Source organism: Lontra canadensis, unplaced genomic scaffold, assembly GCF_010015895.1.
Source record: "Lontra canadensis isolate GAN:19392208 unplaced genomic scaffold, GSC_riverotter_1.0 scaffold13, whole genome shotgun sequence".
Classification (NCBI taxonomy): domain Eukaryota; kingdom Metazoa; phylum Chordata; class Mammalia; order Carnivora; family Mustelidae; genus Lontra; species Lontra canadensis.
In genome coordinates, this window is record NW_022631007.1 from 870,445 (window position 1) to 891,649 (window position 21,205).

Sequence of the window (21,205 nt, forward strand, 5' to 3'; positions counted from 1 at the left end):
TAAGTCTGTCCCTTTCCAGTGGCTTCTCCTTTGCTTTCAGACACACATGCATCTTTCCATCTTCAGAAGGGGCTTTGCTCAAGCCACCAGTAGCTCAGCAGCTGGCTCTCACTGCCTTTTCATTGTGCAACTTCTCTGGGCGAGAGTTCTAGACTCATTGTCTTCATTGCCTTATCAACTGATCTTCTGGCTGCCTGCGAATTTGCAGATGCTGTCCAAGATCACAGATGGCCTACGGTCTTTCTTTGGGCGGGCAGGCACCCATCCTCTTTCCCACATGTGGCACTGTGGGTCACCCTCCGGGCGACGGGAAGAACATGGGACTTGAGTAAACAACTAGGAGCAAATCAGGTGAGTTGACCTGAAACAAACTACTTAGCCTTTGAGCCCCTGCTTCTTTATCTTTAAAATGAGAATAAGACCACCAACCTCATAGGTTTGCTGTAAGGATTAAAAGTTATAAGATAGATGAAGAACCCGGCCGCTGTGTCTGGCACATGCACAGATATACTCGATTAACCATCCATTCCTGTTTCTTGGTTAATTTCTACTCTGCTCAGATTCTCCTCCTATCTGCTCGCATTTCCTTCACTGGCTCCTACGACTCCTTCCAATGAGGATTGTTCCCCAAATCTCAACCACTGGACTTTTGTTCTTTTCTCTATGCTCTTCCCAGCAAAAAAAAAAAAAAAAAAAAAAAGGTCCATTCTTGTAATTTCAAATATTTCTCCTCTGCAGCAGAGTTCCAGATCTCTCTATTTCTATAGGTTTTCTCAACCAAAGCTTCAACACTACTGTGTCATCACTTCCCAGAGCATTCCCACTTGTAGGTCCTATAATCAATTTAAATCCAAAATGTATGGGGAAAAGACTTTCATCTTATATTTTTAAACAAACTCAGATTATATGAAGCCATCTTTATACATAGAGAGAGAGACTAAAGCACTGTTTAATCATCATAATGAAATGAATGGACTTTTATGAAACCCTTCCTCTACCAGGGGAAGAGGAGAGAGACTCAACTATGTGAATCTTGCAAAAATGTTCCAAAAGTAGGAGAAGCTTACAGTTCAGGCCGAAGGAGGCTAGATGTTTGCCAGAAATAAGATCTCAGTCATCACTGCCTCACAGCTCAATTCTGAACTAAGCGGATTTCTCAGACTGGAAATGAGAATGAAATCAAATGAGAGACTAATAGTGGATTCAGTGGAGTTAAGCAAACAAATAAAAACCAGTTTTCATTTCAGGAGTTGGAAACTTCCTTTCAATGAAGTAAACTATACAAGCACCCAGAACAGTGTCTGGTAAGCTGTGCTAGCCTGTCGGGGTCTAGATACAGGGGGCATACGCAATCCAGTTTTCCACAGACCCATACAGATCTCTGTTGTCATATACCCAGCCTGTTTTCCAAAGACCCCCTACAAATCTCTGTTGTCTTACACCCAGACCACATATCTACATTGTATGCCTGTCCCCTATAGGCATCTGTGTGAGTAACACTTGATTTTGAGGCTTTTAGGATATGAGAATTGGGAAGCTGATCAAGTCCTTCACTATCAGGACTCCCAGAATCAGAAATCCATCTCTTGGCTATGAGTAATTTTATCCCATTTGTATTTTTTTTAAATATTTTATTTATTTATTTGACAGAGAGAGAAATCACAAGTAGACAGAGAGGCAGGCAGAGAGAGAGAGGGAAGCAGGCTCCCCGCTGAGCAGAAAGCCTGGTGAGGGGCTCAATTCGAGGACCCTGGGATCATGACCTGAGCCGAAGGCAGAGGCTTAACCCACTGAGCCACCCAGGCACCCCTCCCATTTGTATTTTTATATTGATTTCCTTTTTGTTTGCCTCAGGTTTTTGATAAGTTTTCTTTTGAAAGTATAAGCCCCTATAATACCCTATAAAAGGAAAATCAAGAAAGAGGCCTTTTAATATATTCTGGGGCCAAAAAGAAAAGAGGTGGTAGCCACTGGGAGTGGGGTTCAAAGGTGCCTACAGGAACCACACTGAAAAAACCCCAAAGAGGAGGCAAAATTCCCAAGAAATGTAGCTGAGAAATATATGCAGCCATCCCTTCCTCCCTGGAGATCTTCATTCCAGAGCTCAAATACTGGTGGATTCGTGCTTTAAATAAGGAAAACCATTCCTTTGTATGCCCAAGATTAGATTTAATTGAGCCCCACCCATGGTTTTCCTAGTCTGTCAATAGTACCACTATTCTTCTGCTCACATAGGCATACCACCGACAGCCTAATCTTCCCAAAGATCGCTTTCATATGTCAATTCTCCAGCCAAAACTTTCCACGGCTTCCCACTATCTACAACAGTAATTAATAACTGCGAGAAGGAAGAGCCCAGCTCCTTCTTGGGAGATGAGCCTGTTTGAGAGTCACAGCATGTAATGATAGATATTCATAACTGCACTGAAAATAGCAAATAAACGGATTTTCAGCAGGGAAAAAAAGCTGAAATACATTTACCTTCAGAATACACTACCAAACTTCCAGCCCAGCATTTAAAGCCCCCCTAATAACCTAGCCTCGAGTTCTTACCTTGCTAACCTTATTTTCTGCTAATCCTCACCCATTCATTATGACTTACATCCTTCGCCCATGTGTTTCCCAGCTAAAATGCCTTCCACCTATTTCTCTAGCAACCCCAAACCAACATGAAAGTCCAGATCAAGTCCTGCCTTTTGCAGGGAGTTTTTCCCATCACTCTGCGACTATGGCCCTTACTACCATTCATCAAGCACAGCGATGAATTGTATTATCATCCCCTGTACGCCCACAGAACCAGGCCCCGGACACTCGTCCAACGCTGAATCCTGGAAGAATGAATTCACTGCAATTTTCTCTAGACAGGAGAACGGATGTACATGATGGAAGAGAGGACAGTCTCACGCCCCTAAACTTATCCTGCTTTACAATGCCCATGAAGGATACTGAAGAAACATACACCAAGTCCTGTGTCTTCTTCTACATACTGAATACCAGGCGTACAGTTGCTGGGCAGCCCTGCTAACTGTGGAGGAAGAGCCCAGGGAGAGGAAAGAGTGAGGAAAGAGGAAACTTACTAACTTGCTTTTGGCTGTATGACTAATGTTCTTTCCAGGATTTTGGTAGGCTTTCTTTCTTTTGGTTTTTGAGATATCTAATTTCTTTACTGGGTCTAAAAGAGAGGCTTTGGGGGCTCTCAGGAATAAAAGATTCAAGGTTTGGGGCACCTGGGTGGCTCAGTGGGTTAAGCCTCTACCTTCGGCTCAGGTCATGATCTCAGAGTCTGGGATCGAGCCCCACATGGGGCTCTTTGCTCAGCAGGGAGCCTGCTTCCCCCCCCGCCCCGCCACTGCCTGCCTCTCTGGCTTCTTGTGATTTCTCTCTTTGTGTCAAATAAATAAATAATATCTTTTAAAAAATAAAGACTCAAGGCTTATAGTTCATCCCCAAGTTGGGACTATCTCCCAGTAAACAGGTGGGTAGGAGAATGGCAATCTGACATTCTCTCCTTAGGCTACTCATCTAGTTGCACCAGGGCTATCTGGGTCTTAGGCCACCAATAGGCGATACATTCACAGCCTATTTATAAGATACGGAAAATATAGAGAAGAAGGAAGTTAAGATGGCCTCATCCACTCAACAAGTATTTACTGAGTGCCTACTGTGTGCAGAGGCACTGTTCTATGCACTTTGGATAAACCAGGGCACAAAATATCCATCCTTGTCCTTGCTTACCTCCATGTTCTAACAGTGGGGGAAGATACCATGAACGATGAATGTAAGGAAATAAGGAAATTTTACTATATGTTGGAAGATGAGTGTTACGGAAAAAATTACACGTAGATCCACGTGCAGAGGGGCAAGGATGTGGCTTACAGTTTTAAACAGGAGAGTCACTGTAAACTCCATTGTGAAGGTGACATTGGAACAAAACTACATATTGTATTTTTGACACATCTCTCCTTAAGAGGTAGAGCTTAGTTACCCTCCCCTTTGAGTGTGGCCGGAACTTGGTGCTTCACTTCCAACGGAAGATTACAGCAAGAGGGTGAGGTGCTGTGACTCCTGGGATTAGGTTATAAAAAGGCTGTCATTTCCATTTTGGTCTTGGGCTGTCTCTGGGATCTCCTGCTCCAGAGGAGGCCAGGACCATGTCATGGGAGCAGCCCTATGACAGGGCAATGGCACCTCCAGCCAACAGCCATATGAGAGAGCCTGGAAGTCATTTCTCTGCCCCTCCCAGCCAGCATCTTGATTACAATTTCACGAGAGACCCTGAACCCGAATCACCTCGCAAAGCTGCTTGCAAATTCCTGGCCCTCCACAAGCGTTTGTTGTTTTAAACCATGCCATTTGGGGGTAATTGGTTACAAAGCAATAGAGAACTAATCCAGAAATAAAGGAAGTGAGGGAGTTGGCCACACAGGTGTCTGAAGAAAGAACATTCCAGGCAGAGGAAACAGGCAGCAGAAAGAACTAAAGGCAGGTGGTGTTAGAGAGCTAGAAAACCAGCAAGCAGCCACTGAGGGCACAGGGAGGAAAAGGAAGAAGAAAGTAGTAGATGAGGGCAGGAAGGTAATGAGGTCCAGATCATGTAGGGCTTTGTAGGCCACCATAAGGCCTTTGGGTTTTACTCTAGAAGTGTAATGTGAAGCCAATGAAGGAGGTTGAGCAGGGGAGTATCATGATGCGATCTGTGTTTTATTAAGATTGCTCTGTGGGTAATGGGCCAGAAAGGGGCGTAGGGAGGAGCAGGGATACCAGTAAAGACACTATTGCAATGAAGCAAGAAAGAGACAGCTGTGGCTCAGACCAGAATGGCAGCAGCGGAGTTGAAATTATGGGTGTACTCTGAAGGCAGAGCCAACAGGATTTCCTGATGGGCCAGATGTGGAGTGTGAGAGAAAGACAGAAGTCAAGGATGACTCCAAGGTTTGAGGCCCTGGCAAGTGAAAGGGTGACGTTTCCATCAGCTGAAAGGGGAGGAGGTTGTTGGAACAGCAAATTTGGGGGGTAAGATTAGAAGTTCAGGTTTGGACATGCTGAGTTTGAGATTCTATTGGGCTTCCATGTGGAAATGTTGAGCAGGCAGTCCAGAGTTTGGGGGCGAGGTCTAAGAATAGAGATTAAATCCGGGATCCGCCGACAAGGCAGAAGTGAAAGCCAGGGGACTCCCTGAGATCACTCAAGTGTAAAAAGATAAAGAGCACCAAGGACGGAATCCTGGGGCACTCCCACATTAAGAGGTAAGGGAGGGGTGCCCGGCTGCCTCAGTCAAAGGAGCACGCGACTCTTGATCCTGGGGTGTCAGGGTTGTGAGTTCAGCCCTGTGTTGGGTGTAGAGATTACTTAAAAAAAAAAAAAAATAGAGGTAAGGGAGAAGAAGAACCAGCAAGAGATTCAGAGAAGAAGCAAACCAATGAAGTAGGAAGAAAAGCAGGAGAGTTTCATAGTATGGAAGCCACATTAAGAAAACATTGAGGAGAAGGAATTCATACGCTTTACGAAGGAAAAACCTAAATGAGGGTAGATGGGCCAACTCAGTTTTCCTCGCCTCCCTATCCATCCTTTTCATTTCCATATCCTCGCTTATGCCAAACGCTATGGCAGAGGTCTGTACTGGAGGCTTTGGGAACAGCAGGAGAGCATGCCAGCGCCTAAAAGAAGAGGGCTGAGGAAAGGAAAAACACTCACGGAAAACTCACGAGAGGGATGAAGTCTGTGTCTGTGCAGTCAGGAAAGTTGAGTAGGAGTCTGTCTCGAGCACAAGAGGGAAGAGAAAGCCAGGCAAACTGGTCAAGGGATGTATGGGCATCAAGACTTCCGTGTGCCAGAGTGGCCAAGAATCCGGCTGCATAGGTCAAGGGGGCCGAAGCATGAATGACCTGTGTGCCACGCCAGGAGGTGGAACCACTGAAAGACCGAGCAATTGGGTTGTAGTTTCTGTTTCAAAGACACCACTCTGCTGTAATACAGACTCAACTGGAAGAGGAATAAGGACTGCCCGTGTGACAAGTCAGGAGGCTGCTGGAAGGGCAGACCAGAACCAGAAAACGTTGTGGAGGGGTGGGTAGCTGCTACTCTTAGCAATGGATGCCAGAAGAGAGGAGAGCAGATTCAAGAGACTGTTGACGAGTTAGGCTTTGGAAATCAGGACAAAGAGAAAAGCAAGTAACTCCCAAGTTCCCAGCTTCGAAAGCTGAACGGATACGGGTATGATTCCCCAAGATAAGGAATGCCAGAAGAGAATTCGATTTGGGAGGTGTAGGGGGTCTATTTTGGACATGGGTAGAGTGCTGCAATGTGGGACATACTCCCCTGCTCAAAGTCAAATAAAAGTGCAGAAAGAAATGTGGGCTGCCTAATGAAGATATAAAATTGGCCCTCGGTGGCATACTAGTGACAGTTCCAAGAGAGATCTGGATGAGATGACCCAGAGAGAGAATAGCAAGGGGATAAGGACACAGTCTTGAGTGACACTAACATTTAAGTGGCAGGTGAAGCGTGGGACGCCAGCTGAGGAAACCAAGCAGAAGCTGTCCTCCAAGAATGAAATCAACCAGAAGGCAATTTCCAGGTTAAAGGACTCCTCCTCTTTCCCCAGGCAGCTGTGATAAAACCCCTAGCTTTCTAAGAGCAGAAGGGAATATCTTCCCAACTAGAAGTATCTGCCTGAGCACCATTTAGGGTGCTCAGCAAATCAGTGTCCACCATAGTTATATAACTGTGAGTACATGCTAAAAATTCGTGAAGGTATTACACTGAACGGATTAAATGGCACGCCGCAATGGGAGTGTCCAGCGGACCCAATACTTTCCTCTGAAGACAGGGACGGAGAGGATCTCACTGTGAAGCGCCCCCCCCAACCCCCGCCCCTTAAAGAAGCCAACTTCATGCAACTGCTCAGGTTTTGGTGTCAAGGGCTGATTCCTGGCCAGGGGTTGCCAGCTGCAGAGGGCGGGGCTCTATTTTGGGCTGCCTGCTATCCCTGAGCCTGGCCGCGTCTGGTTTGAGCAGCACGCAGCCCCAGTGACTCACACACCCAGGCCAACCGCCTGTGGCTCAGTGGCATGGCCTCGGAATGCCAGCCTCAGGCCAGCTCCCTCCTCACCCCATTACACTGGGATAAATAAATAAAGAGCCCGCCAGCAGCCGCACAGCCTGATGGCAACCAGATGGAGAGGGGGAGGCGGGGACAGGGCTGGGGGAAGGAACTCCCTCCAGTGGACCAGAGTGAGAGAAGGCCACACCAGCCTCATCCTCCTAAACTTTGCTCACGCAGTTCTTGGGCCATGCAGGAATTGTTCCCGAATCCTTGACTCATCTCCCACTCTGAACAGTGCCTCCCAACCCCCAGTCCTAGGAGATGCTCTCTATGGGGATCTTCCCTCTATGAAGAGCACGCCAGCAGCCACTCCTCCCAGCTGACCCAAAGAACACTGCCAGGACATCCCCTCCGGTCAGGCCACCATCTATGGGCCCCCTTGGGCTCCCTGGAAATGCGAAATCCAAGGCTGGGGGCGCGGAGGAGGAAAAACAAAAGAACCAAATATGAAGACATAACCCCTGGTCAACCCTTAAATATTTTTGCTGGCCTTAGTATCCTAGAAACCTCCCTGTCCTACTGCCCTCTGTGCCCTATCTCTGTGGCCTCTCCCCTAGAACCAGGAAAAACAGACCCCAGCACTGACCGTGAGGCCCCTCTGACATCAGCCCTGCACCACCCCCCCATCCCCCGCACCTTCGTCCCAGGCTTTCTGTCCCTGGTTTGTTTATCTTCCTATGTTGCTTATTTTGATGGCACATCCTTTCAGCTGTCTTGGGTGACCCCATGACCCTTCTGTGTCCTGTTTGTAGGACCCCAGACAAGCAGAGTCATTGAAAAGGTGCAGTGGCCATAAGAAATTCTGCAGTCCCATGAGGAAGCTGGTTCTAGCAGGTACGCGGGACACTCCGTGATCCCGGAGGACAGTGCAGTGATCCTGTCCTTGCGAGACTGGGAGTACGCCACACTCTCCGAGCCCTTAACCCTCCTCTAACTGGTGTGCACGACCCATTAGAGCGACAGAACAGCGATGATCCCTCCTCCCAAACGTCCAGCTACAGCAACATGACCTTAGGCAAGTCACCCACCCTGTCTGAAGCCCACCTTCTTCACCCAGGAAATGGAAAACTACAGCTACCTGTTTCTCAGATCCTTTGCAGATATATAAAATTCTGTAAGTCTCTGTGGTTTGGGTGTGGTCCACCCAGGGCTTAGAAGACCAGTATTCATGATGTAATTGATTCCAAAACACCAATAGGCCTCCTGGACTGTCCCGAGCTTCTGCATGCTTTCTCATTCCACAACTGCAGGGTTGTGCCCTGCCCCCACTTCTGCCCCAAAAGCATGGAAGAGATGAGCTTCCAACTGGACAAATGAGAAAACAGAGGCTCTGGAAGCACTGATTCAACCAAAGCTACAAAATAAACCAGGAGAAGAACCCAAGACCCCAGATACAGAGGTCACAAGCAGCACTGTATCCACAGGCCACATTTCCCCAACTTTCATGAGATCCCCTCACCCGCTGTTCCCAGCACACCTTTATCAACATCTTCTTCGACAGACTTATGGAGAACCTGCTACTCCTACGCCCTGTGTTCGGCACCGGGGACACAGAAATGCATTAGACGCAGTCCTTGTCCCCAGATCGTTCAGAGATCAATGGAGGAGAAAGGCACAGTCTCACAGACATATAAACGGCAGAATCTATCACACAGTTATAAGTGGTAAAACAGAGGCAGGAACCAAGGTACGACAGCAGCAGGGAAGAAGGATTATCTTTACAGGGAGAGTCTGGAAAAGTCTCCCAAAGAAGTCAAAGCCCACACTTAAAAGACTAATAGAAATTTACAAGGTAGGGGCGCCTGGGTGGCTCAGTGGGTTAAAGCCTCTGCCTTCGGCTCGGGTCATGATCCTAGGATCCTGGAATCAAGCCCCTCATCGGGCTCTCTGCTCAGCAGAAAGCCTGCTTCCTCCTCTCTCTGCCTGCCTCTGCCTACTTGTGATCTCTGTCTGTCAAATAAATAAATAAAACCTTAAAAAAAAAAAAAGAAATTTACAAGGTAGATAAGGCCAGGGCACTGGGCATTATAGACAAAGGGAACAATGCATGCCAAGACGTTAAGGCTAGAGGAAGGCATTTTGGCAATCCAAAGTCATTCTCTGTGACTTAAAGCATAAAGTTCATAATGAAAAATATCAAGAAACCAAGCTAGAGGGGTATGTGGGCACCAGATCAGGAAGGGACCTTCTGCTGGGCTAAGAATAAGCCTTGCATTGTTTAGCTAAGGGGCTGGGGCAGGGAATCAGCATGTCATCCCCAGCCTGTGTTAGCCTCCTTAATACGAACACTTGTAGACAGAGGAAGCTATCTGACAGAAAAATGGCCGAGGAAATCTCTCTGTGGCAAGTCTAGGTTTAATGGTCTCTCTTTCCCCATAAAGACTTGAAATCCATTCTACTTCAAGATGTAACAGTGTGAGCTTCTTTTCTTCTCCAGAGTTAGACTGCTTCAGTAGATGGACTGAGCACTCAACTTGCCTTTTTGTTCTTCGTGTTAAGCCCCGAAGCATGATGGCGTCTTTGCTCAGCCAATGTACAGAGGCAGAACAGAAGGTTCCAAGTCAAGAACACCTGCTTTCTTCCTGCCTAGCCCTGGGAAAAATATGAGTTTCATGTTCAAAAGAAATATGAGTCACAATCCTTGTCCACAAGGGGTTTACAAAGTAGCCTAGATGGCAAGACAGAAATACGAATGATCTATACAGAACACGATATTATAATAGCATTATTGGCTTACATAGTTAAGCACCAACTTGGGTCACATGTATAATTAGAAAAAAGGGCAATAATGCTAAAGTACCAACTGTACAAGCAACAAGTCCTAAAAGAGTTAGAGAAGGAGAAGATCAATATTGACTGGTATTATCAAAGGTCACTATTATTAATACTCCCCCTGTTTGGCATTTAATAGATGTTTCTTTTGGCCAAGCTTAATCCTTAGAAGGGAAACCTAGGCAGGAGCTTCTGACAGGCCACAATTATCTACTCCCCATTCATTCCTTTGCCAGTCCCCTTGTATAAACACTGTGATTTTCCACAGCCTACTGTGCCCACAAGACAGTTCCCAAATGGCAACCCTGTGCTTTTCACCTTCCTCTGCTGCGGGATGTTGGAGGGGCCCAGACCAGTAATAATGATTAGCCCCCCCCACCCCACTCCATAATCCAGACCTGCGATCAGATCTTAACAAGCAAAAATGGATCAACTGGTCAACCAAACTTTCCAAGGTTAGGGAATTCTAAATGAAATTCCTAGGGTTGTGAACAGAGAGATGTTTTTACAAATGTTGACCTGCCCACTTCTGCCTTTTATATTCTTGCCCCTTATTTCACCCCATCTTCCCCACGGGCATCTCAAGTTTTATCAGATTTTCTATGGGCAACTTATCCAGAGAAAGGTTTTCCAACCATGCAAGCCACCTAACACCCAAAATGCAAGTCAGTACTCAGGCACCTAGAAAGAGAAAATAAAGCAAAACTGTGCAAGGGGAAAGGAAATCCTTATCGTGATATACTCTACCTCTACCATAAATTGTTCCAAGAAGGAATTTTCTTCAAATGGTTCTGTCTTCAACCGATCTGTAATAAGAAGGGATACAGAAAAGAAATATTAGTCTTAGGATGAGTTTCCTGCCTGTGAGAAGGAAAAGAAACAGAGCCCAAGATTTCTGGGGAGGGAGCACACACACGTGCAACACCCAGAGTCCACTGGAAGAAGGGATGAAAGTATGTGAGCGAACAGGAGGCAGAGGAGAGGGCGATCAACAACACAGGACGTGTCCAGTGGCGTGTACACTCTAGGCATTCTTTCTGCCACAAAGACGAAGGTCGAACTGAATTTTTATTCTGAAGCTGGAACTATGCTTCGGAAGTTCCCAAGTGTGTGTTGTCTGCCCCCCAACCCCAGTTTTATACAGCTGTTGGCCCTTTTCCAAGGTCTGTCCTTGCCATTGCCCAGGGCAGGGCTGGATGGGTTACAGCATCTATGGGTCACTTGGGTGCCAGTCAGGTCCTTGAGGCAGAGAGAAGTGTCACAGGCATCAAGTCTCCAGTTACAGTCAGGACCCAGCATCCCACCTCCTCAGGGAAGCACCCCTCTAATGCAGATGACTCTCCCCTTTCCTGAGTCCCTTTGACCATCTGTTCCACTCCCCACCCAACACCCCCAAAGAATACCCTCTCACCTCGGCTCAGCACAGCTCCACTCTCCTGGTAGTCCTGGATCTCTAGATCTTTCATACGAAGCATGGTTGCTAGCTCCCTCACTTGGCACTGCAAGGCCAGACTCATGCCCATGAGAGGACGAATCAGATGCTGGGAGACCTTTCATGCAAGAGATATCAATCAGCCAACAGGCATGGAGTACTCCCCACTGTCTTAGGAACTAGAAAAACACTGCAAAATAAATGTTTTCACAGGAACTTAACATTTCATAAGCAAGCAACCCATTGGCATGACTGTAATAATACAATGACAAAATAGGTAGGTAAAAAGAAGTTCAAGGGTTTTCTTTGTAGCCTAGATAAAAGGGTGGGAAGAATAGAGGAGAACATGTGGAGAGGCAGCCTGGGGTAGTGATTTTAAAAGGTTGGTAAGAGAAAGGTGTTGCTTCAACTCTCCACAGAGACTAAGAGACAAAAGCAGAAGATCCGAGCAGAACTTTAGGAAAGTAGGCGTGGCTAAAACAGAGTGTGCTAGCTGGAGCATAACAGAAGACAAAAAGCAACAGACAGAGCCTTGGAATCTGTCTCGGATTAGACCCAGATATTGATTACGAGCCATTTCAGGGCTGACGATAGCCCAGAATGAGCCCAGAGTTTCACTCTGCTCCCAGGAAGGCCACAAAGTCTGAGATCATCATGACAGAAACCAGCCAGTCCCCGAGAGGCCAGCCTAGAAAGAAAGAAACTCGCCAGCACACCTTGCTCCTAGGTGTCTTTCAAGGTAAGAAGGACACAAGCATGAGCACAACGTTGTGCCACTGGGACTGTCCTCACGTAACAACGTATAACTATAGAGAATAATCACTTAATCCACCTGTACAAGGTGTCCACTAGCCTAAGAAAGAAAAAAGCCTTAGCCAAAGAAAGTAACTAGAATCATTAATCTCTTTATGACTAGTAGAGGCTCTGGGGGTCCCTTTCCCTTCCCCCAAAGAGATGAGCCCAAGGAGGCACCAAGAAGAAATGCCCTAGATCAGAGGTCAGCAACTCATTCCGTGTGGGCCAGGGAGTCAATATTTTCAGCTCCAGGGCCCATACAGGCCACCACAGTGCTCAGCTCCACTGCTGCAGCAGGAAAGCAACCACAGACAACATGAAATACATGAGGGTGGTGGGTTTCCAATGGAACTTTAGAAAAACAGGCAGCAAGCCAGAGTTGGACCACTGGCCATCGTCAGCCCACCCCCCCAGCTTCTCTAAGGACAGAGCACAAGAGAAGAGATTGGGGGAGGTGGGGGTGGTAAGGGTTAGAGCCCGCAGCTTCTGCACCACCACCAGGACCCGACCAATGCAGGGGTACTGATGCAGAGTAGAAGACCGGAAGTCAAATGCAGCTGTAAATATCCGTCACTTCTTGCCATCATGCTGCACACCCCAAGCTGGCCCTGGTCCTCAGTTCAGATCCTGAAGATAAGTAGGAAGTACTGCTCAAAATGAGACCAAAGATCTGCTTTGGGAACATTCACCTGCTCCAGACCCAACCCTCTTTCCTAAGAATTGTTTGATTAGGTTTGGTCCCATTGGGGGAGATCAGGAGGAGAAACAGGGGACTCCTCGGATGAAAGAAAGTCAGTGTTTGGAGTGGGGAGCTGAAAGTAATCACAGTTGGTAACCAAGCAGCATCACCTTCCCTCTGGTGACAGCCCTCAAATAACAAAAACTCCTTAAGGGGACAACCAGCCTCTCTCTGGGAGCCCACCTTAACAGCCATCTCTTTGAGTGGTGGTAAATCTGACCACATGAAACAGAATGACAAACAGTTATTAATCAATGTCATGTCTAATTAAATACGGTAAGGCCAGAAGTTATTTATCAGACTCCGATGTCTATATAGCCAAATAAATAAATAAATAACAGTTAAATATTTCAACTTCTCAAATAATTTCATAGAATTGGTTACGTCACTCTGAATCACTGGGGTATAACTCATTTCAAAGTTAGATGCCCACTAACACACTAACTTAAATCAGAGATCAGTTAGTTCGGAAAAGGCCTGTGGTTGAAATAATGGGTTTCAAAGCAAATCCACAGAAACTACAAGGAAAAATCTTGAAGCGCTTGGGGAGGTGAGGAAGATCCTCACCTCTTCATTTAAAGACAATGATCTATGAAGGGTTGTGGTTTCACAAGTCAATTCAACAAATACCTACTGTCTGCCTAACACATACTGTGAGCCCATGAGGCTTCTGCCCCCGAAGAGTTCACAACAGTTAAGGAGGTCAGGAAGTGTGATGGATAAGGAGGCAGGAGTTTCCAATCTTTTCCAGAGGAAATCTATTTATAACATCCCCCCACGTCTGCAGATTTCCCATTGAAACGTAGACAAGCCAGAGGCGGGAGACCCAAATGGCCTTAGCAATCCCAAGATTAATTCTATCAGGTTTGGATACAGCGACAAGGGCAACAGACTGGGAATTAGATCTAGATTCTAGCCCCGGCTCTGGGAGCACCCAGATGTGAAAATAGCTTAATCCCAAGCACTCTCATGGTCCTTAGGTTTTTCAAGGAAAAATTAGGGAGTCAGAGTATTTGCTCTGAAAGGGCCACAATAATGCTAAAGTTAAGTAATACTATGTATGGTCTTATCTTTAATCTAAAAACTCAATTAAAATCAGCAGTAAGGTGAGGACTGGCGTCTCCACTTTACAGATGATGACGCCAAACCTCATAAAAATGCAATGACTTATCCAAGGTAACACAAATAGTCAAAGGGCTGGAGCTGAATGACAAATTCAGTCCCGCCGGCTGCAAAGCCTGTGGGCTCTTCCTGCCACAAAACAAACAAACCAACAAACAAAACAAATAATAAAAACCAAACCAAAACAAAAAAACCTGAGGCTGTGACTCCTAGAAATTATAAAATGGCCAAATTTGAAAGTCAAAATTTGGAATATCAAGAATTACATTAGGAAGGAAAGATAACAGCAACACCACCAAAGAAATGACACCTGCTACAAGGAAGAACAGTGAGGAGGAAGAAGGGACGAAGGAAGCTGGCTGGAAGTGGAAAAGGGCTAGAAAGCAGAGACCTGAGGCTTTAGCCATCCCATCCTGTCCCGCACAGCCTGAGAACTTAACGTGAATCCACCGCCCACTGTACTCTCCTACTCTCCTGCGTGACCGGTAGGAATTTACATGTGCAATCTCTCTGGAAGACAATCTGGCATTAGAGGACCAAGATTAAAGGTACAAATATTCCCTTTTATTTAAGTTTATTTATTTATATATTTATTTATTTATTTTAAGATTTTATTTATTTATTTGACAGAGAGATCACAAGTAGGCAGAGAGGCAGGCAGAGAGAGAGAGGAGGAAGCAGGCTCCCCGCTGAGCAGAGAGCCCGATGTGGGGCTCAATCCCAGGACCCTGGGATCATGACCTGAGCCGAACGCAGAGGCTTAACCCACTGAGCCTCCCAGGCACCGCTAAGTTTATTTATTTATTTAAGCTATCTCTATACCCGATGTGAGGGTCAAACCCATGACCCCAAGATCAAGAGTCACAGGTTCTTCCGACCCAGCCAGCCAGGTGCCCCCAAACATTCCTTGTTTCAGCTATTCCACTGCTGGGAATTGACTCGTACATCTACACTTAGGAAAAGTAAATTACAAGGATAGTCACCATGTATAATAACAAAAGAATGGAAACAACGTAGGTGTCTACCGGTAGCCTGTCAATTAAATACATGTTGATATATTCATCAAATAAAGCTCTCTGTTACCAGTGAAGAATATTAAGGCAGCTTCTCTAAATACGTTACAGTTTCTAAGTTCTATAATTAAGCGAAAAGAGCAAGCTACTCAGCAGTGTGGATAGCATGTTGCCATTTATGAAAAAGCACATGTCCACCCAGATAGGTATTCGATGGTATAAGTATATATACATACTTGTGTACATATGAACCTACTTACGGCTTTCTTTAAGAATGCACAAGAAGATGGTATCAGTAGTTGCTTTAAACAAGGAAAATGAGGGACTAGAGAGAAGAATAGAAGGGCCTATTTTTTCACTCTAGACCCGTCTTCAATTCTATTTGAAATGTTTGCCTTTTGCATGAATTGCTCATTGAAAAAAAAATGAAATAAAAACTATCACAAGAATGAGTAACAAACAAAAATTAGGACTGTGTGACCTCACGGACACACACACAAGCCCGAAATAGTGTCCACCTACATCCTTGACGGTGTCCGCTGGCTCTAACATTTTCCCTGTAAAGCTTCCTCAGCCTCAGGGGTTTCCCTGGGCTGGCATTCTTCTTTTTTTAAATAGTAAGTATTTTATTTTACCTTAAATCTAATTGTTCACCAACTACCCAATGGTCACTTCTCCCCTTGGCCAACCAGGACTCATTCCACTCCAAACACTGGTGCTTCTTTTCTTATGGCGGGTTCCCAACTAGAGGAACTTGCCTAGAAGGGCTAGTTTTCCTTTTATATATCATTCTCAGTGACAACATCATCAAACAAGTGTTCTTTATTATTTTGGGGGCAAATAAAAAACTACTACAGCCCATCCACCTCCTGGCGGAACTACGGCCTCCGTCTCACTATTCTGAATTTCTAGGGCTGCGTGATGTAGAGTGAGACTAGCTGTGGCTAGGACGTCTAGGGCAGCGCAGAGGTGTCCCAGAACAAGCATTATTGAGGGAACAGCGCCCCCTGGTGTTACTTAGAAAAAGTGACAGAGCAGAAGATGTAGACTAGCACAAGGATGGAAAATTTCACAAAAAAATCAATTAAAATCAACAGTTGGATGACTTTGGAGAGACCTCAGCCTCAGTTTCCTACTCTGGAAATGGAACAATACTACTTATTTTGCAGGACAGTCTTGAGGATTCAGTGACAAGAAATGTTCAGAAAGGTATCTAATGCTGGTGCATTATCTATCCTGTTGCTGTTAATAAACTATGTTAATAAACTATTAATGAACTATGAATTGTTAATAAACTATGAATTGAATCATGCTAAACCCCTGCTTAAAATTTTTCAGTGAATCTCTGTTGCCTTTAGGATAAAATCCAAACTCATTAGAATCCCTCAAAATCTGGCCACTGCCTACCTCATTTCTCACAACTCCCTGCAGTCAGGAAATCCCCCCACTTGTCCCACACTTACACATCTCCCCACCTCTCAAAATGCACTCTAGCCTAGAATGACCTCTTGATCTTCTCCCAGTTAGTTCCTACTCATTTTCAAAACTCAGCTCAGAAACTATCTCTTCAATGGGGCTCCTGGGTGGCTCCGCTGGCTAAGGGTCTGACTCTTGATTTCAGCTCAGGTCGTCATCTCAGTGTTGTGAGACTCGAGCCCCATGTCGGGCTCCCTGTAGGGCATGGAGCCTGCTTAAGATTCGTTCTCTCCCTCTCCCCCTCCCACCTCCTCTCTCCCCATCACTAAAAAAAACAAAACAAAAAACCTCTCTTTTCAAGAAGGTTTTTCAGACCTTTAATCATCCTGAGTTTACCTCAATCAAAGAATTTACCATATTTTGATCTATTCCCTGCCTGTCTTCTCACTAGATGATGAACTCTAGGTATAGGCTATCTTGTTTTAGATCTGGACACCCAACAATTAGCCCATAGTAGATGCTTCATAAATATTAAATAAAGTAATGAATAAAGACACCCAATAAAGCAGGTAAACCAAACCTTTGCCTGGTCCCTTTGCAAAGACAGGATGTACCAGTCAAGAATCCGTTTTGCCTTCTGTCTGGTCAAGGAAAGTTTTCCGGTTAAAGAAGAATGTCAAACTCAAAAAAATAAGAGCACCCAAAGAGTCACCTCAAAGCAGCTGGCATTCCCCTCCCCAACTCCACATTTGAATTACACTCACCAGGGAAGGGCTAGCTAGGATGCAGTGGAAATTCCAATAAAAGGGGAGACCTGAGAGCTCACTGCGCACCCGCAGTATCAGTGCCTTGCCCACGTGGTCACAGACAAAGCTAACTTTGCCAGGGCAAGCAGTGTCCTTCAACAATGGGCAGAGCAGCTCATCCAGATGACAGAGTAAAGCCGCAGGGGGGGCAGTCAGCCGCTTGTTCAGCTCCTAAAAAGACAACACGAGTTGGACAGAGTAAGGGTACAAAAAGGAAACCGACTTTCCCCTAAGTCCCAGCAAAGGAAAATCTGGCTGAAGTGAAGACAGTGGGCTTGAGAGGAAGGGAAGACAAAAACAGGGGAACAGGAAAGAAGAAAACAAAAACAGAGAGCAACTGGCCTACTTCACCATCCTACCCTGTACTGTATCCAGTGCAAAAATGAACACACAGACAATATGGAAAGATCCTGGGGGGCGGGCACCTGAGTGGCTCAGATGGTTAAGCATCTGCCTTGGGTTCGGCTCATGATCCCAGGAACCTGGGACAGATTCTCTTATCGGGCTCGGACCTTGGATGGAATCCCTCATTGGGCTCCCTGCTCAGTGGGGAGTCTGCTTCTCCCTCTCCCCCTCCCCTCACTAGTTTTCTCTCTCTCTCCCTAATAAATAAAATCTTGAAAGAAAGAGAGAGAGAAAGAAAAAGAAAGAGAGAGAGAGAGAAAGATCGATCTCAGGGCTTTAGGTAGAAGGGCAGGACATTGGAATTGTCTCAATATGCTTCCTCATCCCTTGGCAACCTATAGGTCAGCAAGCTGGCTGATGTGAACATACCCTTGACCTTCACTAAGATAGAAATGATATCCACTACCTTCCCGCAGCAGAACTTCTCTTCGTGCTTACCTTCGCTCGTTGGCTGACCACACAAGCGTCCACCTGTTCATGCCACACCTGCTGGAGATCTGAAACCAGCAAGGCATACCCCTGTCTGGTGATATATGCCTTGGCCAGGAGGGAGTTCTCAGCAAGTTGTAGCCGGGCCCACGGCTGCATCAGCAGGCCTTCCTCCAGCTCCTCCATCTGCAGAAGAGTCTGGATTTAGGGAAGTACCCCAGGACACTATAGGCCTGCGGACAGTGGCCCCACACAAACAGTGCTACAGCAAATCAGCCTTGTGAAGGACTCCTCCCTAATAAGACAGAAGGTATACATTTACATCTTACCCCCCGACATACACACAACCTCCACCCTATATCCTTCCCCACATATAACCAGCCCACATATAACCTTACTATCTCCTGGCCACTAAAATCTAATTAGAATTTTATTTTATATTTCAAATTAAGTTCCTAAAGGGCATGAAAATACCTTTCTTCTGTAGTGTTTAAGCGTTGGCATGTTGGTCTCGGTATTTCTGCTTTCTAACAGGTGGGAACCTAAGTCATTCTTGTCTCTTTATCACATTCCTAATAAATACACCATGCTACCCTTTCCCAGAACTTCTAGAAGAGAAGGAATAGTTCTTGTCTTACAAAACATCGTAAGTCATAAGTGTCATGAGCAGGAAATTCAAATTATTTTATCATTATCTAGAAATGAAACTCTAGGTCTCAGATTTTCAAATACATATATATAATAGACATATATTATGTAATAATATATAACAATATATAACTATGTATAATAATATATAATGTTATATGTAGTTATTATGTAATAACTATATAATAATAATATATGATATAGATATCTAAATATTTATATATACACAGATACGTACATTCCCAATGACAGGGATTCTTAATCTAGAGTCTATGCATGTGAACACTCTGGAATTATAGGCAAAATCTATGCATACATGAAGATAACCATTTGGGAGGAAGAGGTCCCCAAATTTGTCAAATTCTCAAAGGGATCAATGACACACAAATAAAGAGCTAACAAACTCTATGTCCAGAAGCAAACCAAAAAACCCCAAATCCCATTTCAAGAACCTGGATGACTAAAAACATAAAAACAAGGCACACCATTTCCCAGAGATGGAAACAATTAACTTCTGCTTCACTCGTCCCCCATACACCCCTAACCCAAGGTACTGCCCTCAATGACATCACACCCTAGAACTTCTGGAAACCAACTCTTCTGGTTCAACAACTAAAGCTGTAGTCTTAATCTAGTAGATGTTCAGTAACTATGGCTACTGTACAGGAAATTCAATCATTTTTCCTGTTGGCGGGGAGTGATACAACTTCTTCACTACTTCAGTCTATAAATACAAAGTGAAGTGAGGGGAGTGCCTTAGAATATAAAGAAAATAGTGAAATTTCTAGGATTTCATTTGCATGATTAACACGGTTCTGTTCCTCCAGTCATTTCCATCACAGTCTAAGCCCTGGTTCCTCCAACCATAACTTAGCTTTTGATGCATGGTCTTGTAACAACACTTAATTTGTGCAGTCAATAGTTGGATGAAAAGTAAATATATATTGTGATTTTTATTCGCAGCAGCCTCACAACCTTGCGTTTGGAGGATGGGACATCAGTCCCTTGCCACGTGCTGGTCCCACAGGGAGGGAATCTTGGAATGATTAAGCTCCCCCTCACTAGGGTTCCACGTTGCAAAAGGTCACAAATGCAAGTAAACAAGTGAAGCCGCCAAGCCCTTCTGTCCTCTGTAGGCACTCTGCAGTACGTCTTGTAAGAGTGCCCCAAATTGGGTTGATTATCCTGGCCCAACGCTTCAGAAGCCTGGGAGCTCAAAACCCTCAAACTGCATGATTGTTTTTTGTCCTGTTTGGGACAGAAATTCAAAATGTGCTCAGGATCAAGCCCATAGGAAGGTCTAAAACATTCAGCACCAGACCTGGTGTCGGCTGCTCCCACAAAGCGCGTCCTGTTGAGTCCAAGACCTCTGTATCTCATTTTTTCCCCCCTTCAAGGCCGCCTTTAACTGTCACGTTAACTAGATTCGCCCGTTCGTTGTTCTTGAATGAAGCGGGAGAGCGTCGAGGGCCAGCAGGAGGTCGCCAGAGAACCCGGGTCCGCACGGAGTCCCGCCCCTCAGCAGAGCTCCTCTCTCGGCGCAGTTCCCTGTCATCCTGCAGAGGGCAGCAAGGCCCCAGCGACCGTCTAGACTGGGCCACGCCCCGGCCCTCTGGTGGGGACCAACCCTCGCTCGCTTTACCGCAGCCCCACCCCAGAAGCCCCGCCTGGCGGCGTAGTTTCCATCTGGCCTCGCTGCGAGGGCCATCGCCGTCGGCCTCCGACAGCACCGGCCGCACTGAGACGCGGCTCCGGGCCCCTCGAGGGTAACAAAGCGGACCACCAGTCCCTTTGCAGAAGGGAGGAGCCCACCACCAAGCAGCTTCACAAACCCTGCCTCGCCGCCGGAAGGCGGGCTGCGCACGCGCGGCGCACGCGCCCCGCCCACCCCCGGAGGTCTGCCGCGGCTCTCAGGCCGAGTGCGGGTCCCCGCCTGCTCTCCCGCGCGCAGGCCCCCGGGGTCTCTCAACCGCCCGGCACCGGGCCGAGTCCCGGCCCCGGTTCGAAACCCGCTCCACCTACCGTGAGGGGCCGCGAGAGTTCCAGCCCTCCCCGCGGCGGGCTAGCCCACGCAAACCGAAAGGCCTAGGGTAGAGGCCTTTCGGGACAGAAGGGCGGGGCCCGGGCCCGACGTGGGCGGGGCATCTGGGACCTCGGAGCGGTCGGACCGACCTCTTAGAGCTGGGGGTCCGCCGCGCCCTAGGGGAGCCGGAACAGGGCTGGGCGACCCGCTGCTATAGGACATGAGGTGGTGGTGGGCGCCCCTCGAAGTCACGCTGGCGGAGTAAAAAGAATGCCAGAGAAGGTGCGGGAGAGGGGTGTCTGGATTTGGACTTGGCAGTAAACTAAGATCACTTCCCTCCCCTACCTGTCGAACCGCTTGTTTTGTTTTAAATCTAATGAGGGGCGCCTGCCTAGTTCCGTCGGTTAGGCGGCCGCCTTCAGCTCAGGTCACGATCTGAGGTTCCTGGGATCCAGCCCCGCGGATCCTTGCTCAGCAGGGAGTCTGCTTCTCCCTCTCCC

The 21,205-nt window shown here is 46.6% G+C and overlaps 1 protein-coding gene across 3 annotated transcripts in view; it reads right to left on the reverse strand.

The window, feature by feature from the left end:
* Window positions 1-20,371, reverse strand: part of NHEJ1 (non-homologous end joining factor 1) — a 76,376-nt gene extending 56,005 nt beyond the window's left edge. Inside the window, exons 1-5 of one of the 3 annotated variants that reach the window (XM_032857233.1) lie at window positions 20,004-20,371; window positions 18,044-18,220; window positions 17,159-17,371; window positions 11,289-11,427; window positions 10,625-10,683 (exon numbers count right to left, since the gene is read on the reverse strand). In XM_032857233.1, coding sequence (XP_032713124.1) covers window positions 10,625-10,683; window positions 11,289-11,427; window positions 17,159-17,371; window positions 18,044-18,220 — 588 coding nt within the window. In that variant the 5' untranslated portion in view covers window positions 20,004-20,371. Of the gene's footprint in view, window positions 1-10,624; window positions 10,684-11,288; window positions 11,428-17,158; window positions 17,372-18,043; window positions 18,221-19,657; window positions 19,677-20,003 lie in introns of those variants that run through there. The other 2 variants (XM_032857236.1, XM_032857234.1) reach the window with 2 other exon arrangements.
* Window positions 20,372-21,205: the final 834 nt, after the last annotated feature.